Genomic DNA, 24,962 nt, shown 5'->3' with positions numbered 1-24,962 from the left:
TAATACTTTTTTCCTCTATCTATTAAAGAAAAATATATAAAAATAAAAAAATGAAGCAAATCGGTTAAAAACGGTCAAAAAACGTGTTTAAAAAAAAAAAATTGTTTCTTCCGTTATTCAGTCAAAACTCACTAAACGATTCCAATGCACATGTATGTATTAGACGAAAACCTACATGTCCTATAAGTTTGATTTTTGAACTCTCCGAAAAAAAAGCTAAAAATCAAAAATTACCCAAAAATACCCCTAAAAAACGAGGTGTTTTTCAAAAATTTATATTTCGAATTTATATTCTCTCATCTTTCACTAGGCATCTTTAGAATTGTCAAAAAAAAATTTATTTACCCAAAATCATCATTTTGTCCATAGCCCCAACACGTGTACATCGTTCAAACAAAACGTTATAGCTTAGTTTCAAAATTTTTGAGAATTTTTTCTTAAATGCACTTATTCTTAAATTAATTTCATCTTTCTATAACAAAAAAAAATCAATTCTCTACGATTTCGCGTTTAGATTTTAGCTCAAATGGGTGGGGTGGTTTTATTGATAGTGGCTAAATTTCATAGGACAAGCTCCATTCTCTTTGAAGATCTTTTTACTACCTACATACGATTTTCGAAAAAAAATATTTTTTGTTTTATTTTGGCAATACCCAACAATTACCTAATATCTAACTCTGCCTACTCTGCCTATACAAATACCTACTCTGCAAACACACAAATTTAGTAGGTATTTGTCAACAATAAAATTTTAATATTTGAACATGTGTACACGTGTGTTTGTTCAAAAAAATTTGAAAAAATGAAAGATAATTACAACCACAATTCAAACACAGTTTTTTAGGTATAAAAGCAGCGTTTTTTTGCAAACACTATCAGTTTTAAATATTCTAGAAGCTTGTACACTTCAGTCGAAATTAAAAAAAAAAAAACAAAATGCGTACTTTCTATTTCTGCGCCGCTGTACTTATTTTCGTCCTTGCATTGTGCCAAGTGAATGCTCAAAAAGGTGTTGGTGGAGGTGACGGTGGACTATTAGAAAATGTGGGTGAAACTGTTAATGAATTACTAAATGGTTTACGTCAACGTGATTGAACCTGAAGGTGTTCTGTAGATGGAATCGCTTTTTCTTGATACTGTACGTCTGTTCATTTTTGTTTCTATATATTTTGCTACAAATAAAAATCATTAATAAAATTTAAAAATTAGTTTTCATGTTCCATACATAAGTCTAAGGTGGTATTGATAAAATCGATTAATCGGTAACTGTTACCAACAACCGGTTATCAGTTATCAGTTATTTCAGTAACCAGGAGTGAATTACTCTTAATGTTATTAAATATAAAATATATTATATAAAAAAAATAAATATTTGTGGGACGACATGCCATACATGCAACCCTTTAAGGAGCAATGCCTAGTGACTTACAACTCTCAACCATTCTTGTGTGCGTGTAAAATAACTTTAATAATGATTCTCAAAAAAAAATGTTCTCATTGAAAGATGGACCTTATCTTAAAACTAATATTTGAATATTTTTAACAAAATCGTTGGAGCCGTTTTTGAGAAAATTTAATTTTTCGAAATTTTTATATGATATGACAAGTATCGTTATTTTTGGTCCAAAAAATGAATTCCAAAAGCCTCTCTGTAGGATCTCTAAAAACCGCTACACACCAAGTTTGAAGTGAATCGGTACATCCGTTTAGGCTGTAGATCCGTATACAGACTGACAGACGGACTTTCGAGACCCAGTTTTTTCACATTTCTCTATCATCGTAATGTCATGTAAAATTGATGTCTCATTTTTTTTTAACGAATGCGTAACTTGATAAAATTCACGCAAACCTCACATGAACAGAACAGCTAGTTTTTTTTTTAGAGTGATCGTATAAGTTCTCGTTCCAATATAAAATACTTTAATTTCTTTCGGCCCAAATAACAGGAAAATAATTCATTATTTTCGTTGTAGCTCAAGTTTACATAAGAAGTAAGAAGTGAATCTCATTATTTCTTATATTGATAGGGTTGAATTTCGGTATCACTAATTGTAGCCTCTACTGTTAATGTGCTTTGAATAATTTTCAATGCATACTTTTAGGCAGTTTAGTTATGATTTTTTTCAAATTAATTTAAAGCGCTTTCGATTCAATTTTCAACCGCCATTGCAGGAATTGCTGCTGCTATACATGGTAGCACTGTTGCTGGAATCGGAATGCTTTGAAGTGATTGGGTCAGAGCACAGACAAGCTGTAAATTAGAAGAGATGGAGAACAGACAGCGAGTGGAGATGTTGTGGGCCCGAGTAAAAATAGAAATTTAATTTTTAAAGAAAACAAAATCTTGACCGTCGCACCACAGCTGCACAGCAAAATTTCGGCGCACCACGACTGCACCACATCCGCACCATTTCATTTTGTATGGAAAATTCGAAGCACCATGATACATAACCACTCCACCACCAAGTCGTGTTTGTTACTTAAGTCAAAATAACTTTGAAGACGACTTAAACATTTGTATAAGTACGAGAATAGAATTTTTTTCATTCAAAATGAAATGGTGTAGACGTGGTGCAGCGGTGCCCATAATCTCGGTAAGGCCCTAACTACATTTTTCATACTTCTGAGCTATAAATTAAAGGCAGAATAGATAAAGCAAGGTTAAAAAGGTATTGATATAGTTTTGGTTATTTTGATGACGAGTGATCGCAGAAAAGTGTCACTCCAAAGTCGATATGAGCAACACTTCAGAAGATAGGAAAAAAGAAAAGATGTATTTTAAAAGAAGAAAAACAACTTTCGAGCGGCGATTCAAATGGTACAATCAAAAAGACCATTTTCCAATCAAAGTTGAAGTACATCAGGGAATCATCGTAAGTCCCTTGCTCTTTATTACTGACCTTGATTTTTTATTTGAATACAAAGTGATGGATCCAATTGTGAATGGTTTATTATTTGCTGACGACGACGCGACGGAACGAGCATTAGTAAAGATTTAACATCCTTATAACCAGAATTTGAGGCATATGTTTGAATGTTCTGGATCTCAAAAAATACAAAATATCTATCCTGAAGGCATGAAAAGTATTTATTTGGAAAGTGAAGCACCGGTAAAGAAAGTCAAAAAAATACTTACAATCTTATCTTATATTAGTCATATTTAAAAAAAAATTAATAAAAATATTCCGCAAACACAAAATTTTTATATTGCGCAGTAATTCACTTATATAATTTAAACATCTGCCACATTCGCAAATATTTTCGCAAATTCTAATTGTTGATAAAATTAAATAAATATTAGATTTTTTTCTTTTTTGTTTCTTAAAACTTTGTTAAACACGAAAACATATGTGTTTGCTCGATTCAAGTTAATTGTTTGTTCTTAAAAAATCAAGCTACAAATCAACCACATTTTTTAAAGATATAAAAGGAGTGATATTTTTTGCAAACTTCATCAGTTTAAAATATAACTTCTAAAAGTTTATACATTTTACTTATAATTAAAAAAAAAAAAGAAAAACAAAATGCGTACTTTCATTATCTGTGCTGTAGTAACTTTTGTTCTTGCAATTTTCTCAGTTTATATTCCTGGGGATGATCTTACCGATCCAGCACCAGTTAATTTGCGTTTTCCTGATTAATAAGATGACGAACTTTCAAACATTTTTGTTCCTGTATAATGTTCTGCAAATAAAAAGCATAAATATATCATTTATTTAAAATTTTGTTTAATTACTGCATGTTCGAGTATATGAGGTAACGAGTTTGATATCGTGCTACAAAGCTACCAATATGATTTTGTTGCTCTATTATTTTTGCAATTTGATTCCTTTCGCCAAGTTAATTTAGGTAGGTATTCTTTCACTATTAGGTTTAGTGCGCTTTCAGTTTAGGTTGTTTTCGTCTATATAAAAGGTTTCAACAAAATCAAAGTTGTCGCAACTAATTGACAACAAAATATAAACCTAGTTTGAATGCGCTAAGTTGTTGTCTGTAAGGCTGATTTACGGTCGATGATTTTACGTGATAACGTCGTCAAAAAACAGGTTGTGTGCTTTTGTTTAAAATGAGTCAATTGAAGCGTTTACTTATTTCAAACAATCATAATTTACAAGAAAAAGCTATCAATGACAACCTATAAAACATTTTACACCATATGAAAGCTTATTATTTCACCTTTCATATGACGTATTAAACTTATTTCATAGATGCCTACAAGAGAAGTAAGAATTCTTTAAAGTCCAGACTGAGATTACGGTACTTCCCACACTGGTGGCTGTTCATGATCAACTACAGATCTCCACTGGTGTTTTGAGGTTTTTCGCAAGCTTCTTGATTTAACATTGTGAAGCTTGCAGTTAGTCTACCCGTTATGTGTGATATACCAAATGAAAGGTAATTACATCAGGATGCTCATAAAAGTTTAATAAAATTTCTATCTGCTCTTGATCAAAAGTTATAACCTGTTGAATTCTAAAATTTTATTTTACCGTTATCTCAAAATTGTGTTTACGAAAATGATTGAAATGTCATGGTCTATCATTACTTTATACTTTTTTCCTCTATCTATTAAAGAAAAAAATATAAAAATAAAAAATTAAGCAAATCGGTTAAAAACGGTCAAAAAACGTGTTTTTAAAAAAATTGTTTTTTCCGTTATTCAGTCAAAACTCACTAAACGATTCCAATGCACATGTATGTGTATTAGACGAAAACCTACAAAAAAAGCTAAAAATCAAAAATTACCCAAAAATACCCCTAAAAAACAAGGTGTTTTTCAAAAATTCATATTTCGAAACGCAGAGTGTTGGAAAAAAATCCGTTTCAGACGCCTAATTTTTTTTTTCTCTCATCTTTCACTTTAATCCAGTCAAATAAGGGTTTAACCTCGGAATGAATGTTAGTAGACATTTTTTTTGCTCAATATCTTCCTTTTGCCATTCTATAACATATCTCAAAAGTCTAGAAAAATCTAATGTCCGCTTGTCGCGATTTCAAGGTCAAATCGTGAAATGGAGATTTTCAAAATTAGCAAAAATAGGCTATGGTATTATATACACATATGATACATGATTTCAAGGTATTTTTTAATGCTGATTCCAAAAAATCTAAAATCAAGACAATCTGACGTCTCTGGAAAAAGTTATACCTGTTTTTCATCTGTCAACTCATATTATTATAACAGTTGCAAACTTACTGCCGAAAAACCCTTTAAAGTTATGGTAGATGAACCAAATTTTGCATGAAGATTTTAGAATCCATCATTATTACAAATCAAAACAATCCATTAAAAAAAAATATATATACCTACGAAATAATGGTATTTTTTGATGGAGGGGCAAATTTTAGGATATGCACTAAAGAAGATTCTTGTTCATCTTAGGAATAAGTGCTAATAGGCTAATTTTTTCATTTTAATCTTTGTTTGGATATTCTTTAACTACCCTCAAAAATCTAAAAAAAATCTCATGTCCGCAAGTCCTAATTTTCTTGGTTTGAAAATAAGGTGCAGATTTTAAAAAATTAATAAGAAAAGTTTAAATTTTTATATGTATACCAACATAAGCGACATGGTTTAAAGGTATTTTTTAACACTAATTCCAACAAAACTCACAAACAAGTCAACCTGACCATCCCTGAAAAGTAATGCACCTTATTCATGTTGATCTGACACAAATATCTGAAGTGTAGTTTTCCAATTTTTTAAAATCTGCACCTTATTTTCAAACCAAGAAAATTAGGACTTGCGGACATGAGATTTTTTTTAGATTTTTGAGGGTAGTTAAAGAATATCCAAACAAAGATTAAAATGAAAAAATTAGCCTATTAGCACTTATTCCTAAGATGAACAAGAATCTTCTTTAGTGCATATCCTAAAATTTGCCCCTCCATCAAAAAATACCATTATTTCGTAGGTATATATATTTTTTGTAATGGATTGTTTTCATTTTTAATAATGATGGATTCTAAAATCTTCATGCAAAATTTGGTTCATCTACCATAACTTTAAAGGGTTTTTCGGCAGTAAGTTTGCAACTGTTATAATAATATGAGTTGACAGATGAAAAACAGGTATAACTTTTTCCAGAGACGTCAGATTGTCTTGATTTTAGATTTTTTGGAATCAGCATTAAAAAATACCTTGAAATCATGTATCATATGTGTATATAATACCATAGCCTATTTTTGCTATTTTTGAAAATCTCCATTTCGCGATTTGACCTTGAAATCGCGACAAGCGGACATGAGATTTTTCTAGACTTTTGAGATATGTTATAGAATGGCAAAAGGAAGATATTGAGCAAAAAAAATGTCTACTAACATTCATTCCGAGATTTACCCCTTTTTTCTCCTTATTTGACTGTATTACTTGGCATCTTTAGAATTGTCAAAAAAAATTTTCTTTACCCAAAATCATCATTTTGTCCATAGCCCCAACACGTGTACAACGTTCAAACAAAACGTTATAGCTTAGTTTCAAAATTTTTGAGAATTTTTTCTTAAATGCAGTTATTCTTAAATTAATTTCATCTATCTATAACAAAAAAAAAATCAATTCTCTACGATTTCGCGTTTAGATTTTAGTTCAAATTTTATCTTTCACACTGCGAAAGTGCGAGAGTGTAACGTTAGAAAATGGCGTCACTTTTTTGTGGTGGCTGCCATGGTTCATCGATTTATAAGACGTTATCACGTCAAACAACCAAAACTAGGTATTTGAGCAACAAAATTTAAATTGACGTTACTATCCAGGGTGGTGGTAAAATTTAGCATAAATGATATATTACAGGGGAAACACAAAATTGCTTATAAGCAAATTATGGGAAAGGGGTGGTTGCGTGAAAAAGTGGGGTGGTTTTATTGCTAGTGGCTAAATTTCATAGGACAAGCTCCATTCTCTTTGAAGATCTTTTTAGTACCTACAGTGGCTCACAGCTTATTTGATACAGTGCTTGATTTAAAATTTAAATTCCCATAGCATGTAAACAAGAATGATTATCTATAAAACTTAAATTTTGTTTCAAAGAAAAAACAATTTACTTCAACAATGAACAAAAATTTATTTAAAAATATTGGTAATTAAAAATGCAACAACTAAAAAACTAAAAACAGAAATAAATTTCACCCCACAGCTTATTTGATACAAGATCACTTTTCTTAGAAAAAAGTTGTGGGTTTTAAGAATCGTGAACATTTTAGTACTTGGTGTGGTACCCTTTTGCCTTTTCAAGAGCTTGGAGTCTTTTTGGCATGGAGTCAACAAGCTTTTTGGTTATGTCTGGGGTAATTTTCTGCCATTCTTCTAGAAGAACCTTTTTTAATTCATTTTTGTTAGAGATTTTATGCTTTCGTACACTGTTGTCCAATAAAGCCCACAAATTTTCGATTACATTCATGTCTGGTGACTGTGCCGGGGGTGTCATCAAGTGTGGGCAGTTCCAAATGAGCCAGGTTTGCACGATTCCGGACTTGTGTTTGGGGTCATTGTCTTGATAGAAGCGGAAATTTTGACGAATACCCAGCTTTTCTGCACTTTGCATCAAATTTTTTTTCAAAATATTGAGGTACATATTTTTGTCCATCGTCCCTTCAATGAACTCCAAATTCCCCACCCCTGCTGCAGACATACAAGCCCATACCATCACACTTCCTCCACCATGCTTCACTGTTGCTTTCAGGTTCTCTTTTTTTAGCTCCGTATTTGGCTTTCGCCAGACGTACGACATCCCGTCAGACCCAAAAATGTTGAATTTGGATTCGTCTGCAAAAATTACACTATCCCAGAAGTTTGAGTCCTTGAGAATATGCTCCTTAGCAAAGGCGAGACGGCTTCTCTGATTTTTTTTGCTGATTAGAGGTTTTTTTCGAGCAACTCGCCCATTGAAATCTTGCTCGCGAAGCACACGGCGAATGGTTTCTGCACTACATGTCTTCCCTAGTTCATGCTGAATATCAATTGCAATTTTCGGGGCCGATAACTTCGGATTAGTCTTAATTTTTCGTACAATGTACCTTTCATCAGACTGATTAAAAATCTTGTTCGGTGCTTTTCTCCCCTTGTCCTTAACACGGTTTTCATGAATAAACCTCTCCACTATATGCTGCACTGTTGAGGCACTCAAGTTAACAGATTTTGCAATTTGTCGAATAGACTGGCCATTTTTATGGTGTTGAATTACCAGTTCGCGAACTTCAATTGTTGTGCGACGACCCATTTTGAAATAAGGACTAGGTTTGTTATTTTTGGTTGCGATATTTTACTTTTAATTATGAAAAATTGATTGCGAACTAACCTAGTTACAGAAAACAAAAATAAACAACAACCAAATTCGTGAAAATTTAGAACGTAGGTGCACTAAGTTAGCTGTATCAAATAAGCTGTGAGGTATTTTTTTGACCAAAATTGCTTTTTTCTATAAGTAGGGAGAATATGGACGTTCATTTTGAAATTCTTAAATAACATATTGCTCTCTAAACCTGGGCCTACAAACCTGCATTTAAATTTCGAACACATATTGTTTACCTTTAGAGATATAGTCTTTTTAATTTTAAAGCAAACACTGTATCAAATAAGCTGTGAGCCACTACATCCGATTTTCGAAAAAAAAAACAAAATTTTTTTTTGTTTTATTTTGGCAATACCCAACAATTACCTAATACCTAACTCTGCCTATATTAATACCTACTCTGCAAAACACAAATTTAGTAGGTATTTGTCAACAATCAACTTTTAATATTTGAACATGTGTACACGTGTGTTTGTTCAAAAAAATTTGAAAAATTTAAAGATAATTAAAACCACAATTCAAACACAGTTTTTTTTTAGATATAAAAGCAGCGTTATTTTGCAAACACCATCAGTTTTAAATATTCTAGAAGCTTGTACATTTCACTCGAACTTAAAAAAAAAATAAAAGAAACAAAATGCGTACTTTCTATTTCTGCGCCGCTGCACTTATTTTCGTCCTTGCATTGTACCAAGTGAATGCCCAAAAAGGTGTTGGTGGAGGTGACGGTGGACTATTAGATGATGTGGGTGAAACTGTTGATGCATTACTATATGGTCAACGTCAACGTGATTGAACCTGAAGGTGTTCTGTAGATGGAATCGCTTTTTCTTGATACTGTACGTCTGTTCATTTTTCAAATCATAAATAAAATTCAAAATTTAGTTTACATGTTTCATATAATAAATATAAGGTGGTATTGATAAAATCGATTAATCGGTAACTGTTACCAACAACCGGTTATCAGTTATCAGTTATTTCAGTAACCAGGAGTGAATAACTCTTAATGTTATTAAATATAAAATATAAAGTATAAAAAGATGGATTTTGGAAACAAAATTCAAAAATCGTTAGATCCGTGTTTTTTTTTTAACTAATTGTTAGAAATAATTTTCTGATATATTGTTTTTTTTTAATAAAATTGGTAGGTATGCCATTTTGTAGAAATTAATAATCAACACCTAAGACCGAAATTTCAAAACAATTGACTGTGCCGTTTCCGTAAATTTGATTTTTCGAAAAAAATTTTCAAAATTTCTTTTAACATCCAAAAATTATTTTTTCAAAATTTTATCTCTGATTGATATTAAAATTATATAAATGCTTTTATGTTAAAAAAAAATTCGTTGAAATGAAATCATTAGTTTGGCAGAAAATCAGATTTCAATGGCAGGTAGGTACCATGATTCTCAAAAAAAAAAAAATGTTCTCATTGAAAGATGGACCTTATCTTAAAACTAATATTTGAAAATTTTTAACAAAATCGTTGGAGCCGTTTTTGAGAAAATTTATTTTTATATGACAGGTATCTACCGTTATTTTTGTTCCAAAAAAATTAATTCCAAAAATACCTCTGTAGGATCTCCAAAAAACACTACACACCAAGTTTGAAGTGAATCGGTACATCCGTTTAGGCTGTGTAGATCCGTATATACAGACAGACAGACGGACTTTCGAGACCCAGTTTTTTCACATTCTCTATCATCGCAATGTCAGGTAAAATTGTTTTTTTACGAATGCGTAATTTGATATCAAGGGGCACGGTAGTGCCCAGCCAAGTTCTCTAGCAACTTTGGCACTACACCCTTATTTACAGGAAACAACTCAGGCCATTTTCGACCCCCCTCTAACTTCCACACCAAAGATGCTAGAAATTTCAAACTCGCTACATTTGTTGAGCTGGTCGAAACAAAACTCCTCACAAAATTTCAGCCTCTTACGATGAGTAGTTCCTGAGATATAGGGCTTCAAAAATCGCAAAAACCGTAACTGACTGACTGACTGACTGACTGACTGACTGACTGACTGACTGACTGACTGATTCACTCACTCACTGACAGATCATCAAAATTATGGAGAACTTCCCGTTAACGTAGAAACTTGAAATTTTACACGGTGATAGGACTTGTGGTGTATACAAAGGAAAAAATCGAAAATTTGAGATTTTCAATTCAGGGGGCGTGGCATCCGCCCATTTCCGCTGAATTTTCATCAAATATTATAGAGCACTTCTGATTATCGTAGAATCTTGAAATTTGGTTGAATGGTAGAGCTGGTAGTTTATACAAATGAAAAAATTTAAAATTTGAGAATTTTAGACAGGGGGCGTGGCAACCGCCCATTTTCACTGAATTTTCATCAAATATTATAGAGCACTTCTGATTATCGTAGAATCTTGAAATTTGGTTGAATGGTAGAGCTGGTAGTTTATACAAATGAAAAAATTTAAAATTTGAGAATTTTAGACAGGGGGCGTGGCAACCGCCCATTTTCACTGAATTTTCATCAAATATTATAGAGCACTTCTGATTATCGTAGAATCTTGAAATTTGGTTGAATGGTAGAGCTGGTAGTTTATACAAAGGAAAAAATTTAAAATTTGAGAATTTCAACCAGGGGGCGTGGCAACTGCCCATTTTCATCAAATATAGAGATTTTCAATTCTACAGCCATACCTTGCAAAAAGTAGTGAAATCACAACAAAAACATTACTGTTAAAAAAAGAGCCAAGTTCTCCTATGTTGAAATTATGCTGGCACAAAAAGTATTGAGATATAAAAGTGTACCAAGTTCTAAAGTTTGGGTTCAAATTCGTATCAATAAAATTTTGATTGTTTACTTGGCAAATTTTTGAAATAACTTTAAAAATCGGTATTTAAAAGAAAAATTGTCAAGTAAACAATCAAAATTTTATATTGATACGAATTTGAACCCAAACTTTAGAACTTGGTACACTTTTATATCTCAATACTTTTTGTGCCAGCATAATTTCAACATAGGAGAACTTGGCTCTTTTTTTAACAGTAATGTTTTTGTTGTGATATAAAATTCACGCAAACCTCACATGAACAGCTAGTTTTTTTTTAGAGTGATTGTATAAGTTCTCGTTCCATTATAAAATACTTTAATTAGTTTTTGAAAACTATGCAGCAGATTACACTTGAAATATTGTTATGAATTTCTTCACTTTTGTTATTGGTTCTTATTGGCAGATAAAAAATAAGTTTGTGTGTATCCTATTATTTTGTGTTTTTTTTTTTTTTTTTTTTTTTTGAAAACCTTCAATACCTACTTAAGCCTTAACTACAATGACCTAAAAAGTGAAAAAGTGGGAAATTTACAAAAGTTAAAATTTTTTATTTCTTTCTAGCGCTATTTGTTTTTGGAAAAAAAACAACAACAAAAATTGTTTTTGAAACCAAAAAATAAGCTTTCTGCATTATTTTTTAATTTTGTATTCGGAAAAACTGCGTTTGAAAATTTTCACTTTTTGACTTTTTGCAAAAAGTGCCCGTTGTAGTCGGCTAATATGGCCCAATTAACAGAAAAATAATAATTCATTATTGCGTCGTTGTTTACATAACGGTTTGTGTAACAAGTCCAAAAACTGCAAAAAGTGAATCTCATCATTTCTGAATGTTAATAAGGATTAACTTCGTTATCACTAAATGTAGCCTCTACTGTTAATGTGCTTTGAATAATTTTCACTGGATCCTTTAAGGCATTCTGGTTATTATTTTTCAAATTCAATTTAAAAGCGCTTTCGATTCAATTTTCAACCGCCTGGCAAATAACATTGCTGCATAAAAGCTACTATTGCTTAAATTATTTAAAGTGATTGGATCTAAACTATTACCAAATTGGGGGGATATTAGAAGAAAAAATGTGAGTTAAAAGAGATGGTGTGAGATGACCAGTGGAGATGTTGTGGGTCCAAAAAAACAAACTGCAAACAAAGCCTTTTCCAAGATATAATATTAAAACGGAAGTATACAAAATGTTCTGCTACAAGATAAAGCAGTGTTAAAACGGAATCGGTATCGTTTTGAGACAGTGCATTTATACTTTTGCTGGTAAAAAATTCGAGCTAAACTTTGACTTTTGTGTTCATAAAGCATCATAAACCACATTTTGCACAATTCCATTTAGTGTCATATAGCCGCCATTTTGTTGGTTGTTTGATTTTTGCACATAACTCGATCTTCTAGGATCAAAAACATGCGAGTTATGTGCAAAAATCAAAATAACCATTAAAAACAAAATGGCGGCTATATTACACTAGGTGGAGTTGTGCAATATTTGGTTTTTGGCTCGTGTACTACGGATGCTTTATCAAATACCAAAGTCAAAGTTCGGCTCGAATTTTTTTTACCAGAGCTCTATACAAAAATTTATAAATTCCCTGTATACTACATATTTTGGTTATTTCGAAGATGAGTGGCCGAAAAAAGTATTGAGCATCTTGCACTACATGAGCTTTCACTTATCTTTCACATAAGTAATGAGCTAATATTTACATTTGCAGCCAGGCACGAATTGTCAATCAGATCTATTTGCTATTTCCGCAGGGATGTGTTACTACTCAGAGAAAAAAGATAGGTAAATAAAACTACCGCTCTCGATTACAACAATTTTTTAGAACCGTTTACAGAAAGCTTAAGAATATTAATTTTTGAACATCGCCGAAAACCGGCCCGGTACCGGGCCAACGCCCCTTTTGGAAAGTTCCAAGATACACATTTGTGTACCTTGCAACCATCTAAAAGGGGCGTTTACCCGGTACTGAGCCGGTTTTTGGCGACGGACGTGTGGAATGGGCCTTATTGTTTACAGAAACACATTGGCACTTCATAAAGCCTTTAATTTAAACACAAATAATACAGAATAATAAAAAAATGAAATAACACAAAAATTCACTTATCCTCAAACTCGATTTGATGGAATAATAGTAAAGTCCGCATTTCCCAATTTGACAGATTTTTTCAGATCCAGGTACTTGAGCGTTGCCCAAGATAAAGACAAAATTTCTCCACTGAACGCCGACAAAAATTTGTCTGTGTCCGACTGAGACTTTTTTTAATTTTTCTTGACTGGGATTTGGGAAGCACCTGACTTGGTCGCTTATTAGAATTATTGTTATTGAATGTAAAAATTAAGAAAGTTTTTTTTTTGTTGCAATAGAAATGTTTTCCTTTTTGTAGCGGTCTGAATATGAGCATTCGGCTTGCTATACAATTCTGGATTGGAGAAGCTTCCGGGGAAGTCAAGTGGTACCATCTGGGCATAGAAAAAGACTATTTCCCTACCAATGTTAAAGTACACTAGGGTAGCATCTTAGGTCCCTTGTTATTTATTATAGTCCTCCATTTTTTTATTTTAAGGTGAAGTGATGGATTCGATAGTGAATCGGTTGTAAATCTTTGCTGGATATGGAGCGAACGACGAATAGGTATTTGATGAATGGATCTCGAAAAGTATAGAACATCTATTCTAGAAGGAAAAATAAGACATAACTCTTTATGTTTAAAAATGTTAGAATAAAAGTCAAAACACATTTATATACATAATGAAGTAATATCAACGCACCGCGTGAGGAAAGTCGTAATAATGCTCTTGAAATCTTATCTTTATCTTATAAGAGTCATAAATTTTAAAATAAAAAGTATTCTGCAACACACAATATCATTATTTCTCAACATATTTGCAAACATTTTTAATCTTCATTCTAATTTTAAATATGTAACTTTTAACACTAAGATTTGTTTTTCTTTTTTATAATTGATAAGGCACGAGGACACGTGTGTTTGCTTGATTTAGAGATGAATATTTGCAAAAATAAAATTTGCTATAATAAATAAAAAATATAACCGAAAATCAAATACAATTTTTTAGATATAAAAGAAGCCATTTTTTTCAAACATCATCAGTTTAAAAAATAATTCCTAGAAGTCTGTACATTTCACTCGAAGTTAAAAAAAAAAATCGAAATGCGTACTTTCTTTTTATGTGCTATATTTAGTTTCGTCCTTGCAGTGTTCCAAGTGAATGCTCACGTTGTCGGTGGACTAGCGGGAGTAACTGTTGAACTAGGAGGTGGACATAGAGGTGGACTAAGAGGTGGACGAGGAGCTGGACTAGGACTTGGACTAGGATTTGGACTAGAAGGTGCTGCGGGTAACGTTTTTGGTGGATCAGTAAATACAGCAGGTCACCATGCAGGAAGCCTAGCAGGTGCAGCCGGTCAAGTTGCTGGTGGAGTAGCAGATGTAGCTGGTAATACTGTCGGTGGAGTAGCAGGTGCAGCTGGTAATACTGTAGGTGGAGTAGCAGGTGCAGCCGGTAAAGTTGTAGGAAGCCTAGCAGATGCACCCAGTCAAGTTTCTGGTGGAGTAGCAGATGTAGCTGGTAATACTGTCGGTGGAGTAGCAGGTGCAGCTGGTAATACTGTCGGTGGAGTAGCAGGTGCAGCCGGTAAAGTTGTAGGAAGCCTAGCAGGTGCACCCGGTCAAGTTGCTGGTGGAGTAGCAGGTGTAGCTAATAATACTGTCGGTGGAGTAGCAAGTGCAGCTGGTAATACTGTCGGTGGAGTAGCAGGTGCAGCTGGTAATACTGTCGGTGGAGTAGCAAGTGCAGCTGGTAATACTGTCGGTGGAGTAGCAGGTGCAGCCGGTAAAGTTGTAGGAAGCCTAGCAGGTGCACCCGGTCAAGTTTCTGGTGGAGTAGCAGATATAGCTGGTAATACTGTCGGTGGAGTAGCAGGTGCAGCTGGTAATACTGTCGGTGGAGTAGCAGGTGCAGCCGGTCAAGTTGTAGGAAGCCTAGCAGGTGCACCCGGTCAAGTTTCTGGTGGAGTAGCAGGTGTAGCTAATAATACTGTCGGTGGAGTAGCAAGTGCAGCTGGTAATACTGTCGGTGGAGTAGCAGGTGCAGCTGGTAATACTGTCGGTGGAGTAGCAGGTGCAGCCGGTCAAGTTGTAGGAAGCCTAGAAGGTGCACCCGGTCAAGTTTCTGGTGGAGTAGCAGATGTAGCTGGTAATACTGTCGGTGGAGTAGCAGGTGCAGGTGGTAATACTGTCGGTGGAGTAGCAGGTGCAGCCGGTCAAGTTGTAGGAAGCCTAGCAGATGCACCCAGTCAAGTTTCTGGTGGAGTAGCAGATGTAGCTGGTAATACTGTCGGTGGAGTAGCAGGTGCAGCTGGTAATACTGTCGGTGGAGTAGCAGGTGCAGCCGGTAAAGTTGTAGGAAGCCTAGCAGGTGCACCCGGTCAAGTTGCTGGTGGAGTAGCAGGTGTAGCTAATAATACTGTCGGTGGAGTAGCAAGTGCAGCTGGTAATACTGTCGGTGGAGTAGCAGGTGCAGCTGGTAATACTGTCGGTGGAGTAGCAGGTGCAGCCGGTCAAGTTGTAGGAAGCCTAGCAGGTGCACCCGGTCAAGTTTCTGGTGGAGTAGCAGATGTAGCTGGTAATACTGTCGGTGGAGTAGCAGGTGCAGGTGGTAATACTGTCGGTGGAGTAGCAGGTGCAGCCGGTCAAGTTGTAGGAAGCCTAGCAGGTGCAGCCGGTCAAGTTGCTGGTGGAGTAGCAGGTGTAGCTAATAATACTGTCGGTGGAGTAGCAAGTGCAGCTGGTAATACTGTCGGTGGAGTAGCAGGTGCAGCTGGTAATACTGTCGGTGGAGTAGCAGGTGCAGCCGGTCAAGTTGTAGGAAGCCTAGCAGGTGCACCCGGTCAAGTTGCTGGTGGAGTAGCAGGTGTAGCTAATAATACTGTCGGTGGAGTAGCAAGTGCAGCTGGTAATACTGTCGGTGGAGTAGCAGGTGCAGCTGGTCAAGTTGTAGGAAGCCTAGCAGGTGCACCCGGTCAAGTTGCTGGTGGAGTAGCAGGTGTAGCTAATAATACTGTCGGTGGAGTAGCAAGTGCAGCTGGTAATACTGTCGGTGGAGTAGCAGGTGCAGCCGGTCAAGTTGTAGGAAGCCTAGCAGGTGCACCCGGTCAAGTTGCTGGTGGAGTAGCAGGTGCAGCCGGTCAAGTTGTAGGAAGCCTAGCAGGTGCACCCGGTCAAGTTGCTGGTGGAGTAGCAGGTGTAGCTAATAATACTGTCGGTGGAGTAGCAAGTGCAGCTGGTAATACTGTCGGTGGAGTAGCAGGTGCAGCCGGTCAAGTTGTAGGAAGCCTAGCAGGTGCACCCGGTCAAGTTGCTGGTGGAGTAGCAGGTGCAGGCGGTCAAGTTGTAGGAAGCCTAGCAGGTGCACCCGGTCAAGTTGCTGGTGGAGTAGCAGGTGCAGCCGGTCAAGTTGTAGGAAGCCTAGCAGGTGCACCCGGTCAAGTTGCTGGTGGAGTAGCAGGTGTAGCTAATAATACTGTCGGTGGAGTAGCAAGTGCAGCTGGTAATACTGTCGGTGGAGTAGCAGGTGCAGCCGGTCAAGTTGCTGGTGGAGTAGCAGGTGCAGCCGGTCAAGTTGTAGGAAGCCTAGCAGGTGCAGCCGGTCAAGCTGCTGGTGGAGTACCAGGTGTAGCTAATAATACTGTCGGTGGAGTAGCAAGTGCAGCTGGTAATACTGTCGGTGGAGTAGCAGGTGCAGCCGGTCAAGCTGCTGGTGGAGTAGCAGATGTAGCTGGTAATACTGTCGGTGGAGTAGCAGATGTAGCTGGTAATACTGTCGGTGGAGTAGCAGGTGCAGCCGGTCAAGTTGTAGGTGGACTAGCAGGTACAACGGGTAATGTTGTTGGTGGACTGGCAGGTGCAGCTGGTAATATTGCATCGGGTTATACTAGTGGTGGACTAGTAGGATTAATCAATGGTCTAGGATTTGGACTGGGAGATACACCGGTTAATGTTGTCGGTAGTCCAGCAGGTGCAGCAGGTAATGCTGCTGGTGAAGTAGCAGGTTCAGTCGGTGGAGTACGATTGGGAGGTGGTCTTCTAGTTGGAATCGGTGGCGGAGTTGTATAGATGGAATAGTTTATTCTTAATAACAAACGTTAAAACTTTTTGTTACTAAGAGCCAATTTTTCAATCTTCTAATAAATAGTCAGTTAACTGTTCAACCAATAAAGTTATTAGGCTCATAAACAATCAGATAAAAACATTGAATTTTTCAATCACGAATAATTTATTCACAGAATAACAAAAAAAAATTGTCAAATTCAAAAATATTTAAAATTAAACGTCATTTTTATTTATGATTGTTTTTGTTTTCTTGTGTTCCACTTTATTTTTTTCAAAATTCTTTCAAAACAGCTTTGACAACTGACACAATATTTTTGTTGAGATTATTCTTTAGAATAATTTTTATTCGTCTCTAAAAGAAGCAGATAGTTTTATTCTTAGGAATAAGCTATATCTGCCTGTTGAAAAATTGATTTTTTCGCTATCCCTAGGAATAAGTACTAACTGACTGTTTAACTGACTATTGAAAAATTGGCCCTAAATAATTTTAAGCAAATAAAAAATCTTAAATCAAGTTTAAAATTTTGTTTACATGTTCCATGTACGATTATGAGGTTGGTAGTGTTGGACGATATACATATATCGTCGGTTATAAGCAAAATTTTTCTAAATCCACTTTTTACCGAAAATGAGTTAATGATGCAGTTTTACTAAATTGAGGTTGCTCTTTCCGAATTTTAAAACCGTTTTTGACAAAAAAAAAATTTCATTCCGCAGATTATATAATTTAATGGGATATAGAACAATAAAAACAGGGAAGTAGCCTTTTGAAAATGATCCCTAGTATTGTTCATTGTTCTAAGTCCCATCATATTTTGTTCTAAGTCCACTTTTTATTTTAGGAAAAATTTTCTTGCATAGGAATTGTTCTATGTCCAATTTTGGGTATTTAGTTTTAAAAAATATTTAAAAAATATTATGCACCTATTAATGAGGTAAACTTGTAGGTATATTTATTCAACTTGAATGGCAAAAGAGCAGAAAATTGTAGCTTCAAACCTATATTTGAAATTAAAAAATCGTCCCCCGTAAAATTTGCTTTTTGTGACTTAGAACAATGGTTTAGACAAATCAGTGTAAACGCAATTCACCTGACATCCTTTTTTTTTTTTAATATTTGAGCATTTTTATGCAAAAAGGAAGAGATTTGTAACCGTAGATCTAGTTTTCATAAACCCATGTTGTTGCGCATAAATCAAGGTCTTGGAATGAAATGCTACACTTTCGCATACAATTTTTTCAAATAATTTAAGAATACAAGATAATTTTTATAGGACTCTATAGTTTTAAATGCCTACCTTTTCCCCACTTTAATAAGAGTTAAGAGATAAAAATGATTTCTTCGTCTCCTTTTCTTTTAATAGCACCACAAAAGTACACTTAAATTTCAATTGAACTTTTGCAAATTGCTGCTCCTAACAAAATTGAACAACTCAAATGGACAAACACACTTCCACTTCACTTCCTCAAATAAAGTTAAAAAACTAGGTTAAGATTTAAGGGATGTCCCATAACAACGGCGAAAGACTACAAAATACGCCGCCAGCAAACGTTTTGTCACAACAAAGATGCATGTCCCACAATCCTGTAGCATTCAAGTATACCAAAGAACGATATTGACGTTATAATTTGGGTATTTTTCATGTGTCTTTTCGAAAAAAAATCTTAATAACTTGTTGTTTGTGATGAGTTTTCCGAGATGGATTTTCCAGTTGTTGTTACATGATGAATACCTAATTATATTGAAAGGTACATAGCTTCTAATTCAGCGAATATAAGAACTATCGACCACAAACTAACATTTTTTCAAGACGAATCTTGACCCAAAACTTGATTAAATGCGTTTGAAATATCAAGCGCAACCATCTTACTTTCTCCAAAACGTTGTAACGATATCTTCTTCTGCTCGCTCAAATAAAGCAATCGATGGCTAATGGTCCTATTGCTAAAGTGTTCCTCAACATTTTTTGTATTCGATTAGTAATTAAAATTTCGAAGATCTTAAAATAAAGGAATGTAAGTGCGATCGGTCAATATTTGGAGAGTGAAAAAGATTCACCAGTCTTGAAGTGAGGCTGAACAAATGCTTTTTCCAATCCACTAGAGAAGAGACCAAAAGAATAGGAATAGGACACATGAAAAACTCAGCATGGAAGAACATTACTCTTCAGAAGGATATGGAAATCCCCAGCACATTTGTTTTTATCAAGTTTAAGTTTTTTTTTTTTGCAATTGTGTGAAGGCGAAGGATGAATTCTTTTACGCTTTCCAAAACTTAAAAAGTGATGAGACTATCAGGCAGTGCTAAATTGGCAGCAAACTGTTTTTGCAAAGTTAGCTTTCTAATTTATAACTTAAAAAAGCGTATCTGTTTTTGACAACATTTGCCTGTACATATTCTTGAATTGTTATGAAGATTTAAAAACTATTTAAAAATTGATTGAAAATTTATTATTTTATTATTAAAAAACATGTTAACAATTCTGTGATTAAATTTCGAACATACAAAATTGTGTTTGCTTCGAGCCTCACTTGCTGATCCACTCTAAACATTAGGCTTTAATGTAACTTCTGCATCTCCTAAAGAGGCTCCAATTTTTCCATCTACGACCTTACCATCTTTAATATCAGCAAGCGTTCCACTGGCTCCAACGCCTCCTTTTACAGGTCCACTTAAACCGACTCCCTCACCTCCTTGTACACCGTTCTCTCCAATTTTTCCAGCAGCTCCACCGCTACCACTTCCTACTACAGGTAAATCTGCACCACCTCCAGCGGATCCACCTGCTAGTCCATTTTTCCCACCGATGCCACCTTTTATGGCACCATCAACTATTCCAGGTGGTGCCTCAACTCCACCGGAAACTTGAGCATCCACTTGGAACACTGCTACAACGAAAGCGACTACAGCACAAAACAAGAAAGTACGCATTTTGTTTAAATTAATTTTTCAAGTGAAATGTACAAACTTTTGGAAATTCAGTGTGAAACTGATGATGTTTGAAAAAAATTTAATCCTTTTATATCTAGAAATTTGTGGTTGATTTATTGTTTTGTTTTTTTTTTGATTTAGAAAAACGTACTCAAATTAATGACAGCTTCTTTAAACAATCCTAATCAAAATTCGAAAATGCTTATTTTTTGTTGTTGCTAAAACTTAAGAACTTTGGACTGCAGAAGATAAGAAAGATACGAAATTTTTCACTTTTTTTCATTTATTTACTATGGAAATGGATTATTTTGTTCCTATTTCGTATAAATTAATAAAAAATTGGTGCCTTGTGCGCAAACAAAGCTTATGACTTGACATTTTAGTTGGTTTTTAAATGTGTTAACTTCAGTTACTATCAGCAGATCCCGTGTTATGGGTTTGAAGGAAAAGAATACCTTATTAAGATTTTATGGTTGTTTCCTAAAATAGAAGAAAACAGCAATTACCTAATTATAATTATGTTTTTAGAAATAACTTCAACTATTTTTTTTATCTTGTTCTTCTTCTTCGAAAACTACTTTTTCTTCCTTCTTCTTCCTCCTTAATTCTTATTCTTTTTATTCTTTTACTGCTTCTTTTTCTACAAATACTTTTCTTTCCTTCTCCTCTTCTCGTCTTCTTCTTCTTCTTCTTTCTATGCTACTTTTTTTACCTCTGGTTCTTCTTCCTCTTTTTCTTCTTCTTATTCTTTTTCTTCTTCTTCTTCTTCTTCTTCTTCTTCTTCTTCTTCTTCTTCTTCTTCTTCTTCTTCTTCTTCTTCTTCTTCTTCTTCTTCTCTTTCTTTTTATTTTTTTATACTTCTACTACTATATTTTCTTTGATCATTTCTTCGTTTTCTTCTTTTATTCTTTTTATTCTTCTTCTACTACTACTTTTTCTTTCCTCAGCAGTACTAGAAAGAAGAAAAAAAGAAGAAGAAGAAGAAGGAAAAAGTATTAGTAGTAGAAAGAAGAAGAAGAGGAGGGGAGTAGAAGAAGAATAAATCGGATAAGAAGAAGTAAAATAAGAAGAAGAAAAAGAATAAGAGGAAGAAGAAAAATAAATAAAAAAATAATAGAAGAAGAATAAAAGGAAGAAGAATTCGAAGAGGAAGAAGAAGAAGGAAGAAAAGTAGTAGGAGATGGAAAAAAGGAATAAGAAGAAGGGGAAGAGGGAGAATAGTATGAAGCAGAAATAGAATGAGAAGCAGAAGAAGAAGAAGAAGAAGAGGAGGAGGAAAGAAAAGTATTAGTAGATGAAGTAAAAATAGAAGAATACAAATAAAGAAGGAAGTAGCGAAAGAATAAATAGAATACGAATTTGAAGAAAAAGAAGGAAGAACATGAAGAAAAATGTAGCAGAAAAAGAATAAAAATAATAAGAATTTGAAGAGGAAGAGGATAAAGAAGAAGAAGAAGAAGGAAGAAGAACAACAAACAACTCCTTACTCTGCATTAAAATGGATTAATTATAAAAAAAATAAATTTAATTACATAATGGTTGTTTTCTTCTATTTAAGGAAACAACCATAAAATCTTTATCAGATATTCTTCCTTCAAATCCATAAGACGAGATCTGCTGATAGTAACTAAAGTTAACCCAATTAAAAACCAACTTAAATGTCAAGTTATAAGCTTTGTTTGCGCACAAGGAGCCTTTTTTTTTGTTAATTTATGCAAAATAAATAAATGAAAAAAAAAAAAGTAAAAATTTCATATCTTATCTTCAGCAGTCCAAAGTTCGTAAGTTTTGACAACAACACAAAGTAAACATTTTGGCATTTTTATTAGGATTGTTTGAGTACGTTTTTCTAAATCATAAAACATTCTTAGGCACGAGCACATGTGTGTTTGCTTGTTTTACAATTAAGAAGATTGTTTGTTCTAAAAAAAAAACATTTTGACAAAACAAAACAATAAATCAACCACAAATTTCTAGGTATAAAAGGAGTAAATTTTTTTCAAACATCATCAGTTTCACACCGAATTTCCAGAAATTTGTTTGAAAATTAATTAAAACAAAATGCGTACTTTCTTGTTTTGTGCTGTAGTCGCTTTCGTTGTAGCAGTGTTCCAAGTGGATGCTCAAGTTTCCGGTGGAGCTCAGGCAGCAGCTGGAATAGTAAATGCTATCAGTGGAACAGCTGGAATAGGAGGTGGCGTTGGTGGGGCAAATGGAGTAGTAGGTGGAGCAGCTGGAGCCAATGGAAATGTACTTGGACTATTAAGTGGTAGCGGTGGAGCTGCTGGAAATATTTTACAAGATGGTAAATTAGTAAAAGGAGGTGAGGGAGTCAGTGTTGGTGTACCTGGAGTAGTAAATGTAGATGGTGTTGCCAGTGGAACAATTGGTGATATTAAAGAGGGTACAATCTTAAATGGAAACATTGGCGGCAAAATACAAGTACCTGCTCTAGGAAGTGGAGAGATTGATGTATCACCTGTTGTGAATGTCTAAAGTGGATCAGCAAGTGAGGCTCGAAACCACTGTGTGTGTTCGACATGTTTTTTTTTTTTTTTGAAATAAAATATTAAATTTTCTATCAATTTTTAAATAGTTTTTAAATCTACACACATTAAAGGCTCAAGAATATATGCAAATGTATTCACAAATATGCTTTTTTAAGTTATACTTAAGAAAGCTTCTTGCAAACGCAGTAAGCTGCGAATTCAGCACTGCCTGAAAGTGTCATCACTTTTTAAAATTCTAGAAATGTTAATTTCTAATCGAATACAAAAAATCTTGAGGAATTTTTTAGCAATAGGACCATTAGAGGGCTAATGCTTTATTTGACCAATTAGAAAAACATATGTATCTTTACATGGTTTTGGAGAAAATAAGATCATTGCTCTTGATTTTTCAAACGCATTTGCCGGAAGGGAAAATGTTCTAGGTACTTATTTCTTTATTATTACTGATAGCTTATGTGAACATTATAAAAGCTAAATATTATCACAAACAAAAAAGAGGTTGTCTGTAAAGCCGGTTTACGGACGATGATTTTACGTAAAAACATCATAAGAAAACAGGTTGTGTGCTTTTGTTTAAAATGAGTCAATTGAACCGTTTATTTATTTCAAACAATCATAATTCACAAGAAAAAGCTAAAAAAAATTACCTTTTTTCTTTTCTCATTTGTGCCCGTGATTATGAAAGTGGACTAAGTCACTTTTTGCATTGGTTAAAGAAAAACTTACAGAATAATTTTCTTATAACGATTTAATTGTATTTTTTTTATGAAATCACTAAAGGAGCAATAAAGAAATTTATTTACTGCAAATTCGCTTTAAAATAAACTTTAACCCTTAAATAATAATTATTTTTAGGCTAGATTTGATGGCATTTTTAGGAGTGACTTAGTCCACTTTCATAATTAAGGGCACATTTATATTATTTTTTTTTATTTTTAAAGCTTATCCACAAAAAAAAAAAATTATAATATTAAAAAACCAAATATTTCTTCTAAAGAATAAAACAATTTTTAAATTTTTACAATGCGCAAAAAGTATTAAAATAATTTATTAAAAACAATCATTTCTTATGAAAAAAGTGAAAGAAATCACTTCCATCACCCAAAAATCCATTTTTTTTTATATAACAACCCATAATAAATTCTATACCACCTAAAAGCTTATTGCTTTAGCTCAAAATATATTTATCGATCATGTCTATTGGACATCTACAAGAAGAGCTAGAATTTTTTGAACTCGATCAATTTTCAACAAAAAAAGCAAAAAAAAACATATAATTTTATCTTCTCACGCTATTGAATCAATTTTTTTCAATGACAACCTATAACAAATTTTATATCATGTGAAAGCTCATTATTTCACCTTTCAAATGACATTTCAATTTTATTTCTGCGATGCCTAAATTCCAAACTGAGATTACGGTACACCCCACACTGGTGGCTGGACATGGGCAACACATCTTCACAGGTGTTTTGAGGTATTTCTGAAGTTTTTTAATTTAACATTGTGTGTAGCTTGTAGTGAATGTTTAGTTATGTGTGGTATATCAAATGAAAGATAATATCATCAGGATGTTCAATAAAGTTAAGTCAAATTTGTATCTGCTCTAGATCAAAAGATATTATCTGCTGAAAAATAGAACTTTATTTTACCGTTATATCAAAATTGTAACTACAAAATTGATTGAAATTCTGCACAAATATAGTCCTGTCTATTATCTATCTACAATATAAATTTCATTTATTTATCTGTTGAAAAAAAAAATGATAAAAATAATGAACGGTGAAAAACGGTCAAAAAACTTGGGACAAAAAAACTTGTCTTTCCCTTTATTTGGTCAAAAATCATTTTAGAATACCAATTTGTTGTTCATGTATGTGCACAATCATAGACTATATGTTCTATAAGTTTGAAATTTTTTGAATGCTACGAAAAATTTAAAAAAATAAAAACTCACCCAAAAATACCCCAAAATAAGTAGGTGTTTTTCAAAAATTCATAATTCGAAACGCAGAGACTTAAAAAAAAAATCCGTATCAAACCCCTAACTTTTTTTTTATTATCTTTCGAATGACGTTTTTCAAATTGTAAAAAAAAATTCCTCTACCTATAAATCATTACTTTGTCAAAGGTCTACCTCATGTTGTTGTTTTAGAAAACCATTTATTACTTGGTTTTGAAATTAAAAATTTTTTTTTCAATACCATTGTCAGTATTGCAAGAAATTTATCTATTGATTAAAAAAAAAAAAAAGAGTGTGTGTACACATGTACACGCGACTGAA

General features: G+C 33.8%; 3 protein-coding genes across 3 annotated transcripts; 2 read left to right on the top strand and 1 right to left on the bottom strand.

Annotated features, from left to right (window-relative positions):
• The first annotated feature begins 8,925 nt into the window (after positions 1-8,925).
• Positions 8,926-17,239, top strand: LOC129911849 (uncharacterized PE-PGRS family protein PE_PGRS54-like). The gene is made up of 2 exons (XM_055989834.1): positions 8,926-9,076; positions 14,322-17,239. Exons 1-2 carry the CDS (start codon positions 8,926-8,928, stop codon positions 17,237-17,239), a joined length of 3,069 nt encoding a protein of 1,022 aa, XP_055845809.1.
• Positions 17,240-19,781: 2,542 nt separating this feature from the next.
• Positions 19,782-20,168, bottom strand: LOC129911844 (uncharacterized PE-PGRS family protein PE_PGRS24-like). Its single transcript, XM_055989821.1, has one exon. It carries the CDS (start codon positions 20,166-20,168, stop codon positions 19,782-19,784), a length of 387 nt encoding a protein of 128 aa, XP_055845796.1.
• Positions 20,169-22,229: 2,061 nt separating this feature from the next.
• LOC129911837 (PE-PGRS family protein PE_PGRS33-like) lies at positions 22,230-22,664 on the top strand. Its single transcript, XM_055989811.1, has one exon. The coding sequence runs from the start codon at positions 22,230-22,232 to the stop codon at positions 22,662-22,664; it is 435 nt and encodes a 144-aa protein (XP_055845786.1).
• The last annotated feature ends 2,298 nt before the right edge of the window (positions 22,665-24,962 follow it).

Source organism: Episyrphus balteatus, chromosome 1 (genome assembly GCF_945859705.1).
Source record: "Episyrphus balteatus chromosome 1, idEpiBalt1.1, whole genome shotgun sequence".
NCBI classification, from domain to species: domain Eukaryota; kingdom Metazoa; phylum Arthropoda; class Insecta; order Diptera; family Syrphidae; genus Episyrphus; species Episyrphus balteatus.
The sequence above is the reverse complement of the archived record's forward strand: the minus strand, read 5'-3'. Positions and strand labels throughout refer to the sequence as shown.

Bases quoted from the DNA above. Each gene is read 5' to 3' on its own strand.
- LOC129911849 (XM_055989834.1), top strand. From the start codon at position 8,926: ATGCGTACTTTCTATTTCTGCGCCGCTGCACTTATTTTCGTCCTTGCA. The intron at 9,077-14,321 runs GTGATTGAACCT...TCGTCCTTGCAG, and splicing joins ACTATATGGTCAACGTCAAC to TGTTCCAAGTGAATGCTCAC.
- LOC129911844 (XM_055989821.1), bottom strand. From the start codon at position 20,168: ATGCGTACTTTCTTGTTTTGTGCTGTAGTCGCTTTCGTTGTAGCAGTG.
- LOC129911837 (XM_055989811.1), top strand. From the start codon at position 22,230: ATGCGTACTTTCTTGTTTTGTGCTGTAGTCGCTTTCGTTGTAGCAGTG.